The sequence below is a fragment of the Colletes latitarsis genome, chromosome 11 (genome assembly GCF_051014445.1).
Source record: "Colletes latitarsis isolate SP2378_abdomen chromosome 11, iyColLati1, whole genome shotgun sequence".
NCBI classification, from domain to species: domain Eukaryota; kingdom Metazoa; phylum Arthropoda; class Insecta; order Hymenoptera; family Colletidae; genus Colletes; species Colletes latitarsis.
The window spans coordinates 27,692,643-27,709,260 of NC_135144.1; the positions used below are offsets into that span (position 1 = coordinate 27,692,643).

A 16,618-nucleotide genomic window follows, 5' to 3' on the forward strand; every position below is an offset into this window, starting at 1 on the left:
AATTGGACAGATTGCGAGAAAATTGAGGGTTTCTAAAAAATGGTGTATTCGCGGCATTAAAGCGGAGAGATGACACTGAGCTTTTAAGCAATAAAAGCTCCCGGACCGCAGGAAGCTTGGCGAAAAATCATAGATACCGTTTCCTAGTAGTCTGGATTAAAACCATTTCCTATCCGTACAAAATGAATTTACGGCTAAGAACATTAACATTTGCAACGAGGCAGAAGCGAATGCTTCGTTTAATAAGTCCATTATAATTCACAGTAAATGGAAACGTTAACATTTTGCGAATTCCCTTTCACAATTTATTACAAATTAAAAGCAAAACTGGAAAATACTGCAATCATTACTATGTACAAGATCCAGTCAACAGAATTAATTTTCAACAATACTAAATTTAAAAAAAATTTACAATATGATAATAAAGAAGTTCATTAAACTACACTCTGAAGACTAAAAGAAAAAACTGGAAAATACTGGAATTATTACACTTTAGAAGACCAAGTTAACAGAATTAATTTTTAACAATACAAATTTTAAAAAAATTTACAATATGATAATAAAGAAGTTCATTAAACTACACTCTGAAGACTAAAAGAAAAAACTGGAAAATACTGGAATTATTACTATGTACAAGATCGAGTCAACAGAATTAATTTTTAACAATACTAAATTTAAAAAAAATTTACAATATGATAATAAAGAAGTTCATTAAATTGCACTCTGAAGACTAATAGAAAAAACTGAAAAATACTGGAATCATTACTATGTACAAGATCGAGTCAACAGAATTAATTTTCAACAATACTAAATTTAAAAAAAATTTATAATATGATAATAAAGAAGTTCATTAAACTACACTCTGAAGACTAAAAGAAAAAACTGGAAAATACTGGAATTATTACACTATAGAAGACCAAGTTAACAGAATTAATTTTTAACAATACAAATTTTAAAAAAATTTACAATATGATAATAAAGAAGTTCATTAAACTACACTCTGAAGCTAAAAGAAAAAACTGGAAAATACTGGAATTATTACACTATAGAAGACCAAGTTAACAGAATTAATTTTCAACAATACTAAATTTAAAAAAAATTTACAATATGATAATAAAGAAGTTCATTAAACTACACTCTGAAGACTAATAGAAAAAACTGGAAAATACTGGAATTATTACACTATAGAAGACCAAGTTAACAGAATTAATTTTTAACAATACAAATTTTAAAAAATTTACAATATGATAATAAAGAAGTTCATTAAACTACACTCTGAAGACTAAAAGAAAAAACTGGAAAATACTGGAATTATTACACTATAGAAGACTAAGTTAACAGAATTAATTTTTAACAATACTAAATTTAAAAAAAATTTACAATATGATAATAAAGAAGTTCATTAAATTGCACTCTGAAGACTAAAAGAAAAAACTGGAAAATACTGGAATTATTACACTATAGAAGACCAAGTTAACAGAATTAATTTTTAACAATACTAAATTTTAAAAAAATTTACAATATGATAATAAAGAAGTTCATTAAATTGCACTCTGAAGACTAAAAGAAAAAACTGGAAAATACTGGAATTATTACACTATAGAAGACCAAGTTAACAGAATTAATTTTTAACAATACAAATTTTAAAAAAATTTACAATATGATAATAAAAAAGTTCATTAAATTGCACTCTGAAGACTAAAAGAAAAAACTGGAAAATACTGGAATTATTACACTCTAGAAGACCAAGTCAACAGAATTGATATGTAACAATAAAAATTCGAAAAGAATTTGCGATATAATAACAAGAAAGAAATTCCTCTACACTCTGAAGATTAAAAGAAAAAGAAGTCGAACCAACGTCCCTATAACTTAGTAAACTTTATTCCTTGGTTTCTGCTGCTGGAAATTAAAACTTTCTTCGTATCTTGTTCTTCCCATAACACTCTGCTTAAACATAGATTCCATTAAGCGGTAAAACCATTAAGTTATGGGAATACAGCTTAACATTTACTTCACGACTTATTCCATAGCAACTCTTCCCACCTAAGAATTCTCTAATACAGTTTCGTACCTTTAAATTTCCTTACAAGTGAATTTTTCCATTTGTTCATTCGATGCTCTTGTCTTTTTAATTTCGTGTTTCGAGGGTCTCGTTTAAATTTGCAGAAACGCTCCATCGTCGATTCTGCGCTTTAGTTCTTTATTCCCTCAGTGTTTCCAAAGTTACGGTACACTTTTGTTTATAAGAAAAGATTGCGGAACAGCTAGGGATGTGCCTCAGGTAATTCACTAGAAAATGCAAGTTGTGTCTCGTATGCGCAGTAAACTGCGCACTGTGCGTTTAAGCGTTGTTTCCTATCCAGCTAGACGCTGTTATAAATAATAACAGGTTTGTACCGTCTAACTGCTCGTTCGTTTAAGTCTTTAAACTATGCGCTGTAACCTGTGTGTGTGTTAATAAATTGGTAGTTGTCACGGTGGTGGCTGGGAAACCAACCGCGACAACTTGAAGAACAGATAAATCTTCCAGACACTGAGTGCTCTGGTATGCATTTTTCACTCCCCCGTAGATCAGGGGCGCAAAGGAAACGCTATGAAAGCCAAATACGGGTTCAAGCGTTGGGGGCTTTGAGACAACTTGAAAGACAAAGACTGTGACAACTTGAGGGTCAATACAAAACAAAATAAAAAAAATTGTCGCTTAAAATAAGCTTCGTAATAGTTAGTATTGTTATATCATTGATCATTTACAAAGCAGTGTAAAAAATGTGCAATTAAATTTAACCCCTAAGTGGATTGGGGTCATTGCAGCCCTCTGCAAGTTTCACTCTTTCACTTCGCATTTTACCATTATGATACCAGAAAAATGAATTCTCAAATTAAGACGTTGAAAAAAATAAATTTGGATAGAATTTACGAATTTTAACAAGGTTATACAGTCTTGATCCGACAGTGAACGTGTTAAACTAACAATTATTTAATATATCAAAGGAAAGTTGATTTATCAATTTAGTAAAAATTGAGAGTCTACTTAACAGTTAAAATCGAGTAATAGAACTCGAATCGACGTGTCTTTCTCGACCCATGGATCGGTAACTCTTCACAATAAGCAACATTAATCACAAAAATTTGATCAGATCGAGAATCGTACGCATTTCGAACGCAATTTTAGACACGTCTGAAAGTAAATTTAATTCGCGATCGTTCCACAAAGGGATATCATAAATTTCCACAGCGTAGAAACGCTCTTTGATCGGCATCTTCCGCTCCCATCGCGTAAAGGTTGCGCTAAAAGAAGCGATTTAGTTCCTCCTTCGTGCGTAACGTTTCCTGGGATCCTTGGTGGTTCTTTTTTTCTCGCGACCACTCGAGCCAAGACGCGGAAGGAAGGATTTTAATACAACGAGCGGTACCTGACGGAGCCGATTACGAAGCAGACGTTGCAGGATTAGGAATCTAGATCAATTCGTTCGCCGTGCCTTTTTGCAATAATATTCGCCCGAAAGGAAGGGGAGCCCGGAATAAATCAATGGGGATTTAAAAGATTACGAGTTCCTTAGAAAGGATCGGTGTATCCATTCATTCATGAATCCCCCCCTCCCACGTTTTTCGAACCGTTGGCCTGTGCTGGTTCGAGTTTACCGATAATTTATTTGCGACTGCGAGAGCCCCGTAATCATTGAATTGCAAACGTATGGCGACAAAGGCGGGACGAAGAGCAACGAGCAAAAACTGTCGCGTAACGATCAAAGGAAGCTCGTCCAAGAAATGAGGAAGGAAGGATCCCGGGGAAGTAGCCGTGGATCAGATAATTTTGAAACGATGCAGACCGCCAGGAAACGAGATATCAGAAGGAACGACGGGGAGACCAAACGAACATAGACGATTCGACAAATTGGAGCGACTTTCGAATTTTATCTCCCGGTTTAGCGAGTAATTTCTTACGGGGCACTGTAACGCAAACAATGGGATCGATGGAAAAAGAAAAATAAATCGCGGGACTTCCGGAATCGCGCCGAGGATCGTTAGAGCTTCGAACTACGGAGGGGGCCCCCGATAATTGTGCAGTTATGGAAAATGTTTGATCGGAAACGACTCCCGTTAATTAGCGCTAACGAGGAAACGCTAAAACGAAATTCGAAAGGTTAAAACGTAATGGGGGAAAAAGGGGAGACTTTGGGAATATGGACGATAAAGAAACGTTTTTATTTTAATCGTAACGAGCACTGATTACGGAGGAACAATGTAGATGTAATGAGCTCAATGCTTTCTAGATTGGGTTTCAAGGTAGAAAATTTGGAAAATGGAGATGTTAGATAGAAGTGACATTTCATTCAATTTTGTGATAAAAAGCTATGATAACTGTGGAATAAATATAATAAATTCAATATTTTCTCGATAAGGTACCAGTTAGAAAATTTCGAAAATAGTGATATTAGAAAGCAATGATAATGGTGAAATAAATATAATAAGTTCAATGTTTTCTTGATAAGGTATCAAGTTAGATAATTTAGAAAATAGTGATATTAGAAATTAGTAAATTTTCATTCAACTTCGTGATAAAAACGCAATGACAATGTTGAAACAACTAAAATATAACAAGTAGATAGCGGATCTTTATGCAAATTCATATTTTTATTATCAGAATTAATGAAATGGGAGCTTTCTAGGGGGTTGCCTCAAGGGTTGTCCCTAAATATAATAATTCGTATCTTATTTGAAGTATTTCTCATATATTTGCATATTAAGTGCAGTACGTGGTTTCTTGAAAATTAAAATTTCCCATAAATGCATAAACACTCACAATCTAATAATGAATGTAATGTATTCTCGATTGATACTAAAGTTAGAAAATGTAGAAAGTAGTGAATTATCAGTCAATTTCGTGACACAAAATGCAAATAGTAATAAAATAGAATACCTATATATAAATTGTTAATGTTCCTATATAATTCATTCCATTGTAAGTCATCCCTCGTTTCGACACGCATCTGTGTTATTCAAGGTTACGTATATATATTGCTGAAGAGGGTCATGCAACCTTGTAACAGAAACGTCGATTAATTAAGTAATTACTCAATCGTACTGCTCGATATTACTGAAATAGTTACCCTTTGCTTTCACTCGATTGTACTTTGCACGCACGAAACGAGTCCAAAAGAAAACAAGTTCAACGTATCTTCGACTATCGCCAAATTAGATTCGTAAATGAAAGTAAGAGAAACGAGTATGTTAGCGGTGAAGTTTCACAAAAGGATGCAGGATTAAATAATAAAAATGAAAGATCCCAAAGCCCCTTCGATGTTTATCGAATAATACCGTGAGAAACAGTCGACGATAAACTCTTGGATTTCGCGCTACGATAAAAGAGCAGATTGCTGGTAACACCGTAGCGCCAAACTTTAAAAAGGATCGCGATGTTTATCGAAACAACGAAATCCGGCAAACGATAATGAGAAAAAGCTACCGAACGAACCAACGTGTCACGATTCGAAACGTAAAAATTGAATTTACCATCAACGACTGTCGCAATATTTCCCTAACGAGTGGCAGAGGTCGCGTAACGATACCTCGAAATCACCGCGTATAAACAACAACGGAGTCCGCCAATGGAGATTCTTTGGTCCCCAGAACCGGTGTGTCCCCGTGTGAGAAACTTTCAGGACCCCGTGGCGGGGGTGTCTAAGTAATTGGCGGCGTGTGGATCGAAAAACGTCGACTACCAAAACAAAGTACGCGGACAAAGGGGTCAACGGACCCGAATAAATTAGGGGAACGCTCGCGAACGGGGTCGAAACGGTCGCTACTGTGTGGAGCAGCCCGTGTCTTCTAGTTCCTGTATATGTACCTGGGGACTGAAGATCGAGGTGGCCTTGCCAAAGGAATTGCCATCTGTTCTGATGCCCGGGGGTGTAGGAGCGTTCGCCGTCGGCAGATTACGCGGATTCATCGCGATCTCGGGCCCCGGGTGGATCTTCCTGTTCCCCTGGCTGCCAGCTGGGGGTCCCATGATCGGGGCCTTGACCATCCTCGGCCGCACCCCGTCACGATCCCCGCGTCCCGCGTCCTTTTGGCACGCTAAACACGCACCGTTCACGCACCCTTACGCAGCAGCCGAGCGAGCACACTGGCCGCCGGTCTATCGATCTGTCCTTCTCTCGTTCTCCCTCGAGGAACGCGAGAAACGGAGGTAACAAAAACTGGTCCTGGTCCTACACGGCAGGACCTTAGAGGACCTACGACAAAGGTGGCCACTCACCACCCTGCGTCCTCGTCGACTATCTCCACGCTCCGTTCCCTCCCACGAACGTACGTCGTCTCGTTCCCTCGACCCACCCCCGACCCTCGTTGGACGGCCGACCGTAGCGCCGCCGACGGATCGAACGGCTACCAACGACGCGAGATTCACTCGCGAGGAGAGAGAGGTCTCGCCGACCAGAACTTCGGCCGAAGTCGCGGCGATCACGAGGCTGCACGCCACCCCGGGGACAATCTCATCCCGCTAATGTACGATGCGTGAATGTTTTCATTAATCCCGTCCCCCCCCCCCTCGTGGACAGAGGAGGGGGAACGGGGCACCCGGGTGCGTAAACGAAAGGTTACGCGAGTAATTTCGCTGCTCGAGCGAGAAATTTAATAAACCATTCCCCTCTACTCGTTTCCTTGTTCTTCGTTGTTCCGTTGGGTTGTTGCGCTCCTGATTTGGCGTGACAAGAGCACTAATTTTTTTAAAAGAGTTTGCTGGGAATATTTGTATTACTGAATTTTCTTTTCTTAAAATTTTTAAAAACTGTCATTTTCTAGACACGTTACTTTTCGACGAATTATACAGGGTGTTCGACCACCCCTGGGAAAAATTTTAATGGGGGATTCTGGAGGCCAAAATAAGACGAAAATCAAGAATACCAATTTGTTGGTGGAGCCTTTGTTAAAAAGTTATTAACGTTTAAAGTTCCGACTGTACTGAATTTTTTTCTCGAAAGTGGTTAGGATTTCGGGGGTATGTCTAATGACCAAAAATGATTGTAATTGACCCCCGCAAACGAAAATAATTTTTCCAGAACGATTTGAAATTTTTTTTTTTCGTCGAAAAATTTAGGCACCTACCCCCTGTCGATTTTTCTTAAAAAATCGATTTTCATTTTTAGTCATTTTGTTTGGCGCTATACGTAGGTACCCATGAGCTCTACTTCAGAAAAAAGTTTCATTGAAATGTATTCACTATTATAGGAGTTACGGTACTTTCAAATTTGGAACATTTTTATGGGGGATTTCTCATTTTACGGAGTCAAGGAACAACTTTTTCAATGTTGTTAGAATTTTTACATATTCTTCACCAAAATACGCGTTGTTTGCCGTTTGAAACATTAAAATCCTCTAATCTGTTCAGAAGTTATGACGTTTTAAAGATACGCGTGAAATTTCGCAGAACCATTTCTGGCCTCATATTAGATTTTCACTAAGGAATTTTTTTCTCGAAAGTGCGTAGGAATTCGGGGCTATGTGTATTGACCAAAATTGATTGTAATTAACCATCAAAACTAAAAATAATTTTTTCATAACGATTTGACAAATTTTTTTTCACCGAAAAATTTCAACACCTTCCCGATTTTTTTTCTCGAAAGTGGATAGGATTTCGAGGGTATGTGTATTCACCAAAAATGATTGTAATTGACCCCCGCAACCGAAAATAATTTTTCCAGAACAATTTAAAACTTTTTAATTTTGACGAAAAATTTCACACGTTCTCGAATTTTTTTCTCGAAACTGGGTAGGATTTCGGGGGTATGTCTATTCATCAAAAATAATTGTAATTGACCTCCGCAACCGGAAATAATTTTTTCAGAACGATTTGAAATTTTTTTTTTTCGTCGAAAAATTTAGGCACCTACCCCCTGTCGATTTTTCTTAAAAAATCGATTTTCATTTTTAGTCATTTTGTTTGGCGCTATACGTAGGTACCCATGAGCTCTACTTCAGAAAAAAGTTTCATTGAAATGTATTCAATATTATAGGAGTTACGGTACTTTCAAATTTGGAACATTTTTATGGGGGATTTCTCATTTTACGGAGTCAAGGAACAACTTCTTCAATGTTGTTAGAATTTTTACATATTCTTCACCAAAATACGCGTTGTTTGCCGTTTGAAACATTAAAATCCTCTAATCCGTTCAGAAGTTATGACGTTTTAAAGATACGCGTGAAATTTCGCAGAACCATTTCTGGCCTCATATTAGATTTTCACTAAGGAATTTTTTTCTCGAAAGTGCGTAGGAATTCGGGGCTATGTGTATTGACCAAAATTGATTGTAATTAACACCCACAACTAAAAATAATTTTTTCATAACGATTTGACAAATTTTTTTTCGCCGAAAAATTTCAGCACCTTCCCGATTTTTTTTCTCGAAAGTGGATAGGATTTCGAGGGTATGTGTATTCACCAAAAATGATTATACTTAACCCCCGCAATCGAAAATAATTTTTCCAGAACGATTTGAAATTTATGAATTTAATTGTTAATAACTTTTTAACGAAGCCTCCATCAACAAATTGATACTCTTAATTTTCGTCTTATTTTGGCCTCTAGAATCCCCCATTAAAATTTTTCCCTGGTGTGACTGAACACGCTGTATAAATAAAAATGCGAGGTTAAAGTAGCCACTTCTTGCGATTTAAACAAAATTAAATAGCATACGTTGTAAAAATTATGTGAAATTAAATCGTAAGCCAAAGGTTGGTTAACGTGGGAGAATGTTGGGTGGCTAGTGTACCATTCCTAATGGAACATTTTTCGTTAACTGGGGTTTCAGTTTCTGCACGGACGAATCTATGGCGTATAATATTCAGGTCGCCTCGGATCTAATTTTAATAAACAGTCGATAACACTCGTTTCCTGAATTACGGTTTAATACTCTGAGGACGTGTGCCCATTGATTGTAAACGCCAGTATCGGACGTTCTCGTGTTTACGAGGAGGCGTTCGTCGAATTTCAACGCCAAATAAGTTTCAGGGGATGTGACGACGAAACCCTGAAGTACGATACTGATTAACACGTTGACTGCCAACCTAAAATCCTAAAATTGTTTACGAGACCAAAACTTCGATTTTGGACAATTGTAAACTATATAACTTAAAACCTGTCGTAGTACTTACTTCCGTAACTAAAATTTACAAAGCTCATTCATTCAAATTTATTTTTGTTTACATTTCAACTTCAGAATTAATTGTTTTAGTTCCGTGGTTAAAGTGTTAACATGTTTTCTACAATCGCTCGGTTAAAAAATTCTCGAATACAGTGTATGCTTGCAACTATCTACAAATTGAAAATGTTCAACAAACCAACTGAATATATTACTTAACCCTTTGACATACAATTACGAGTCTGACTCGTTACAAGTTCCTGATGGTAAGTTTACAGAATCATGAGGCTACCCACTGGTCATCAAGTCTACTATTAAAATCAACACATTTTTACATTCACGAGGTTATGAAAGGTTTTACATTCCTTGTACGAACAAATTTAAATAAAATTACATTAAATCGTACGTCAGGGGGTTAAATACGAACATATCCAACGTGTGGATACTATCCTGCAAATAAAACATATTTAGCAGACCACCTGAGTATATTATTCGAACAGTTCTTACATTATATCCTAAAATATGCGACACCTGGTGTCCCAACGTATGAAACAAATCGATTCCACGATAGTTTCCAAAATGACTGTCAAACTATCTCCAAGCGTCGAGCACAGTCTCAACTGTGGCGACTCCCCCTTAGAAAAATTTCAATGTGTATCGTCTCCAAGCCCCGGGGTAGCGACGCGACTGGCCGTTCCAAGTGTTCTCGTGGAAGGTCGAAGGGTGGAAAAAGGGGACGAAAGGTGCTCGAAGGCTGATCGCTGCAACGAGGGTGAAACGCCGTACGTCGGAGAGATTTTCGGATTAGGGAAGGGATGAATTGATGGTGGCGATGGTGGATGCGTGGAGGAAATTGAGACAAGCGATCGTAGCGGCCGTTACCACCAAGGGAATCATGAGGGGTGAAAGATGAAGGGGGCCAGACAGTCTCTGTTTGCGCTCCTGGATCGTTTGCCAATATTTCGGTAGTCTTTTAAGCAACACACGTTGTCCGGGGGAATTCGATTCGCTGTCTAAAAGTATTTGCGTTCCATCGACGACGTAGCTGCGCCGGGGGGTGGTGGCGGGAGGGGATGGGAACCACGAGGAACGATGTTATGCTACGAAATATGATTACGGTCGTTCCCATCGATACCCTGGCCTGTCTCTAACGTGCTATAATTATTAACGATGAAGTAATTCTTGAATATCGACAGGGATGATTCTCCAGAAACGTCAACACGTTACGCCCTCAACTCCGAGCATTTTCTGTGCGCTGATTTCTGAGGAAATTCCGTGACTTTGGTAACAGACTACGTTAATATCTCGGCTGTTTTAAATAATGAGGAAAGCTGTTGCTTAAAAATGCCGTATAACTTCGAGGACCTAATACAGTAGCAAGATTTGATTTTTTACGGTTGAATTCGACGGAGTAATCGTAAGAATGAAAGTCTTCATTTTTTTCACGTCTTCCATTATCCACGATCATTATTTTAGCTATTATACACGAGAAGGTACATTCATGGTACGTATTACACTCACGGAAAATTTAATGGCCACTCAGAACGTCTCCGCCCCCCCCAACCATAACTAGAATATTAAAAATTAGTAGACTGAAATAGACCTCTAGCGATGAAACAAACTTCTATTTAGGTTTCCCTCTTTTATCTATTTCTATTACTTATGATATTAGAATGTCACAGCAAAATAGTGTGCATTTCGAATCTTTAATTTATTAAGCAACCGTGCCTAAAAATAACGTCAAACACGATCTTTTGGCACTGTTTGCGTTCGATCGAGAAGAACTGCGCTCGCGTTTGATGTCGCCGTCATTGTTAAACGATCCCCGCGCTCAAGGAACGCGCCATTGATCGAAAAACGTGATAGTCAAACGGGACAAAGTCTAAACTATGGCTGCGCTAAAAGGGATGCAAGGGAGGGAGGACTCGCGGAGCTTAAGCCTCCTGCACCGAAAAAGAAAATCCTGTTAACTGAATTTCAGACGGTCCCCTTTATTCTTCAATTGTTCAACAATCGTCAAAACATTTTCCCCCTTTGTTTATACCGCACTCGTTAACGATTCCAGCGAACTTTTTCAACGACCACACGGTTCTAATACCCCACCAAAATTCATGCGAAAACTAAATTTTCTCAGCGATTCTTCGTTTACCCTTCTATTTCAGTAAATAGAAAATATATCGAAGATCGAAGAAACTCCGTATTTTGGCAAAGTCGAAACTTCAATCCGACAAATTTTTCATTGCTCGTATCGAATTATACGTGTGCTCTCGACAGAGCGATTAAAATCGACACTTTCGATACCAGTGACGCTATAAACTACCCCCGGATTTTCATCGATAACCGCAGAAGAATTCGTAGTCGCCCCCGATCGACACATTCAATTATTCGTTTTTGGCGAAACGATTAATATCTCGCGATAGTACACGCTCAGAAATAGCCTCGATTTTCATCGATGACGACTAGAAAAACTCGCGACAAGAACAGTGCGGGCTTACCGCGGCGTAATTGATCCAACCTTCGCGAAAGAAAGACATTTGCACCGCCAGCAATCAATGGACGTCACCGCGCTTAACAAAAGGTACAGAAAGCATTACACGCCGCCTACAAACGAGCTGGTGGTCCGACAATCTAAAAAGAGAGTATTGGTCGCTGGGATATCGCTATAGGGTAGAAAAGACCGTGTTCTACGTCATCAACCAGCGGTGGCTGTTGAAGCATCGACGCCTACACGAGAACCAGACGTGCACGCCTACCGAGGAAAAACGTCGCGTGATATATCTGAACCAGACGCCAACTCAAACTGCCCTAATTGGCGCAACGAAAGATTACCACCGACGAACACGATCGTTCTACTCCTTTTTACCAATCTATTAATAGCTTAATTGTTATGAAACCCGGGAACAAGAAGATCAGTAAAAAAGAGATATCGATTTTTGGTTTATTCTGATGAATAGGGCGATTCGAGAAGCTTCTATAATCTGACATTCGATCCATCTTGCAACACTCGTGAAATTAACTATGTCTTGAAAAGAAACTAAAATGTCTTGGCGTTGAAAGTAAATAGTGGAAAAGAGAGTCAAGAGAGATCGAGCACCGCGTTTTTTTAAGTTAGGGTTACTATTAATAGCGTGGTAGGACGTTTAATAAAAAAAAATTTAATATTATAGATTTTTGTTCGAAGTAAATTGTAATGGGTGTCCAATAGTATTGATACTTGGAGCCTGGAGTAGCCATTTATCATCCGATTCAATTACCAGCTGATTGCAATTCGGTACCCAATTTCACGAGAAAGTTATTTCGTCTCAAACTTATGATTTCTGCAAATTTGTAGCATCGTGGATTCTATGTGTGTGTGTTTTTTTTAAGCGACTTATCAGACAATGACTCCATTTTGTTAGCTCTGTATTACCCAGTGGTGTATATTCGATCGTACATTTTTTATTTGTTGTGGCTTTCAGTTTTCGCGCAAAATTTAGGTAAATTAGTTTCTTAGACTCCTAAGGTTTCTTTTATGGTTTGGAGAATTTATTGTTTTTCTTCGAACAGAGGCACGACTCTAACGATCGTTCCATTTTTAAATTTCTATCGATAACGTTCGTAGTACGGAATTTCCTGCACAGAGGTCAGTCACTCTGCGACTCCGAGTATGGTTCTGGTGTACCGACTTAGGGTGATGTTATTATCGACGACTTTTTTCAAGTAGGAGATTTTAAAGTGCACCACCGAGGTCCACGGTATATTTCAGCGGTATTTTTAAACCTATTTACAAAGAAGGTCTCTATCTACATTTTGTTAAAGAACTTTTTATCTACTTTCTAACCAAATTGCTTTTTCTAACGAAGATCATCGTAAAGCAATCACGCCTATAAACTAGTACAAGTTTTTGCGAAGTTTTTCGTGCAATATATACAATTATTTACAGTATGAAAGAAAGAGAATCATCAGAAAAGTTAGTATCAGAGTCCTCTTTGCTATTTCTCGAACAGGGAAACGTAAATTCTTGGAAAAGTTGGCTTTTAAAACGTAAACGTAGTTATGCACGCTTATTTACGGCGTGGCGCGTGTTTCAAACAGAACGACTGCGGCGCCATCTGCGAAGTCATAAGACGCGTCACGAAGGCGGCAAATTTGAATCGTAGAAAACAACCAGACATTAAATCGTAACTTGCGAAAAGCAATGATAATGAATTAATAGCCTCGATCGAGAATTGCACTGTTAAATATCGATAGGAAGAGATAGTCCAATAAATTCACTAGATTATTAGTACAATTCGCGAGTGAAAACGTTTTCGTAGCAAAATCGCTGAAATTTACGTTCCCCAGTTCTCAGAAACAGTGAAATACACAAAGTCAAAAAACATTAAACTATTGCCAGGTTTTTCTCCACTGAATCATTGCTTTTTAAATGCTCCTTTACTCCTACGTTTCCATCCAGAAATTGATCTCGTGGGTGGAAGGTCTAAACTAAAAGATTCTACACCGCTGCAAAACTTTCAAGACTTGGAACTTAAAAGATCGTTTAAAAAAAAGCAATTTTCTTACTTTCTAAATCAGGCAGGCCCCTTTATGTACTCCGGGGCTCCCCTAACGAATCGTTATCGATGAAATCGTGGCGCGCGGAGGATCTCATTAAGGCTCGACTAATTTTAACGCAGCCGGTGAACGACTCACGGCGAAAAAGCAAATATTTCCGAGCTCGTTTCCCAAATGAAAACGCTTTAGCGCGTCTTTCCGCGACTCTGTGTTAACTTGAACGTTCGCGGCGCGCCGCGCAAATAAACATCGTCGAATTTATAGAACTGGAAACCGCCGTACGCGTAACGGTCTCATTCCCCCTCGAGGCAGAGCTATCGTCTTCGAGCAACCGCGAGGAACCATTTTCTCTTCGATAGTGAATCCCCTCGTGGATTCCCGGGCGCGAAGTGAACGTTCGAATCGTTTCCTCCACGCCAGGTTTCGTGGAAACTGTTACGATAGTGAAATTGATCGAAATCGAGGGGGACGTTGTTGACGAGTTCAATGCACAGTTGGTGAGTCCTATCTAGATTGCGGATATTCGGATGGAAATGTGCATTTTTATAGAACGAAGGGTGTAGAAATTCTTTTATTATTCGAAACACGAATACGGAAACTATTTTTTTTCATTTTACATAGAGATTAGAGGGATTTAGCGACAGGATGATCGTGAAAATAATTGGAAAATGTGGTTCGATAATTGTAACGATTGCTTTTCTTTGACCATCCGCTGGGCAGAAGTTCTTGCTCTGTACGTGACAAGGGTCACAACGATTCTCGCGTAAAATTCTTCCCGCGGCTTCGCGAGGAACATTCTGCATTTCTAATGCAATCTGCGCTACGAGTTCGAGATTTTCTTCGACTAAGTACCTGTTCCTCGAATAAAAAAATCTGCAAGAAGTACGAAAGCTTCCCTTTTGGTCAGTGTCCGTATTATTTTAGCAACTAGAATATGCATCTACCATGTCTATATTGGAATAAGTTTATCCTGATAACACTGTCTTAACACTTTGATGACCGCATGTTTCGTATCAAAGATCGTTGCCAGCCTCTGGCGATTCTCGCGTGAGTTTCAGCCTGATCGAAGCTGTCTAACTGTTCTACGAATTCTTGCATTTGATATTTGAAAAATATTCAAATATTAACCGAGTATAATTTTATCATTAATGCAAATTTCAGTTTTATTCATTCCCCATAGCTCATCCTCGTAAATTTTTCCTTTTAGAAAGGCAATTTTTAAAAGGTTCGTCGATCTAAAAATCTAAAAATTCACTGATTCGGGCTCACGAGAAGGCTAATTTTAAAAAGCCGCCTCGAACAGCGAATAAAGGGATCGATACAGACACCTATTTCCAGTGATTTATAGGGGTTCATTAAGAGAATGGTTTACGCGTACGATTCTGTAGGTCCATTGTTGTTAAAAAAAGATAATCGCGTGGGCGTTCGAGCGACTGTACAGTTACGTTGGCTCGTTCGATCTGATAAAATGAATAGAACTTTGCGCGTATTGGTGATTTCTGAGTAGTAAACATCACTGACACGTTTAAACGATCATCTTACTTCAATACTAACCAAGTGCTGGTATTAATATCCTTCGTAGCTATATTAGATCGTCTGTAAACTTGAGAATCCTAACTCTATTAATACTGGAAACACTACATTTCCTAAACATGGCGTTCCGTTCCGGATCGTTGGATCCATCAATTAGGCTTGCCTAAAATTCCGGTCGTTACGTACGATTAAATCGAATGATTTCCTCTGCAGTATGTATAACTTATAAATGGCTGTTTTGGAATATTTTTTTATATTCGAAATTGGATTCAAAAACTTCATCTACATTTAGAGGACGATTGTTTAAAAAATATTTTGGTCCATAGTGTCTGCTGGGAAAAAACATTTCCAACGGACCATTGAGCAGAACTAATGCGTGTAAATACGAAATATTATAAATAAACGTATGGAGAACACATGTATTTTACGATCTTACACGTGTTCGTAAATGAAAACGAACGAAAGCGCTGGTCTACATCCGAAATCCATTCAGCCGTAACTCGTAATCAGTTGCACGCGTTACCACGAATTTAAAAAAAAAGAAAAAAATATGATATTGTAATATCCAAAGTGGATTTACTTTTGAGCATCCATATATCTCCATTTAATTTTTTAAAGGCTATTTACCAGCCACTGCACAGAAAGAAAAGCATTTTGGACAGAAAAATTGTTACTTTGAAGCCCTCACAATGCTCACGATACTAATTTCTATCCAATCACCGTTGTTCAGAACGTCTCCGTGTTACCAAACTCGTAACTCCAGGCGAGTTGTTCGAAAACATCGTAAAAAGCTCGGTTCTGGTCGGCCCGTATCTTCAGGCGTAACGTCGACCATGAAAACTAAATTTACGCGTAATCATCGATAAAAAAAACAGCTTCGCGAAGGTATCAAATTTTATCAATGCACCTACGTGTCAGATTATAGCGCATAAACTTACTTTCCGACGAAAAACTATCAACGATCGAAAGTTTCCAAGCACCAACCTGGCAACCACACGGTGTATTACGCACAGAATTTAACGAAGCCCTGCAGGTGGATAAAAAACCGAACGATATTTGACCCGTTTGCACGGATACTCGACAGTTTACGAGAGTTCGAGTTTCCAAACTCTCCTTTTCTACAAATTTAAACAAACAATACTCCCCAGGTGATCGTTTCGCTTATATAATTTCTTAAATATAAATTGGAAAGTGTGTTCTTTGATATTCTGGGGTCCATCGCTTCCCGTACTTGCCACCAGAGGGCCGTTTCTCTCGCAAGCGCTCGATCTTTCCTGTGTTTGACTTTCTTTTTTTTTAGAGAAAACTCGTTCTCTTTTACTTTACAGTTTTCTCGCGTAAAAACCAGGAAATTTTTGTTGCACATCGAACGTTTCCCTCTACCATGCGATCCAAAGGAATCCAGAAGG

At 38.4% G+C, this 16,618-nt stretch overlaps 1 protein-coding gene across 4 annotated transcripts in view; it reads right to left on the bottom strand.

Annotated features, from left to right (window-relative positions):
- The window catches only part of LOC143348526 (uncharacterized), a 101,980-nt gene extending 95,699 nt beyond the window's left edge, over positions 1–6,281 (bottom strand). For all 4 annotated transcript variants that reach the window (XM_076778822.1, XM_076778821.1, XM_076778820.1 and 1 more), the window contains exon 1: positions 5,852–6,281. In XM_076778822.1, coding sequence (XP_076634937.1) covers positions 5,852–6,031 — 180 coding nt within the window. In that variant the 5' untranslated portion in view covers positions 6,032–6,281. The remainder of the gene's footprint in view (positions 1–5,851) is intronic.
- Positions 6,282–16,618: the final 10,337 nt, after the last annotated feature.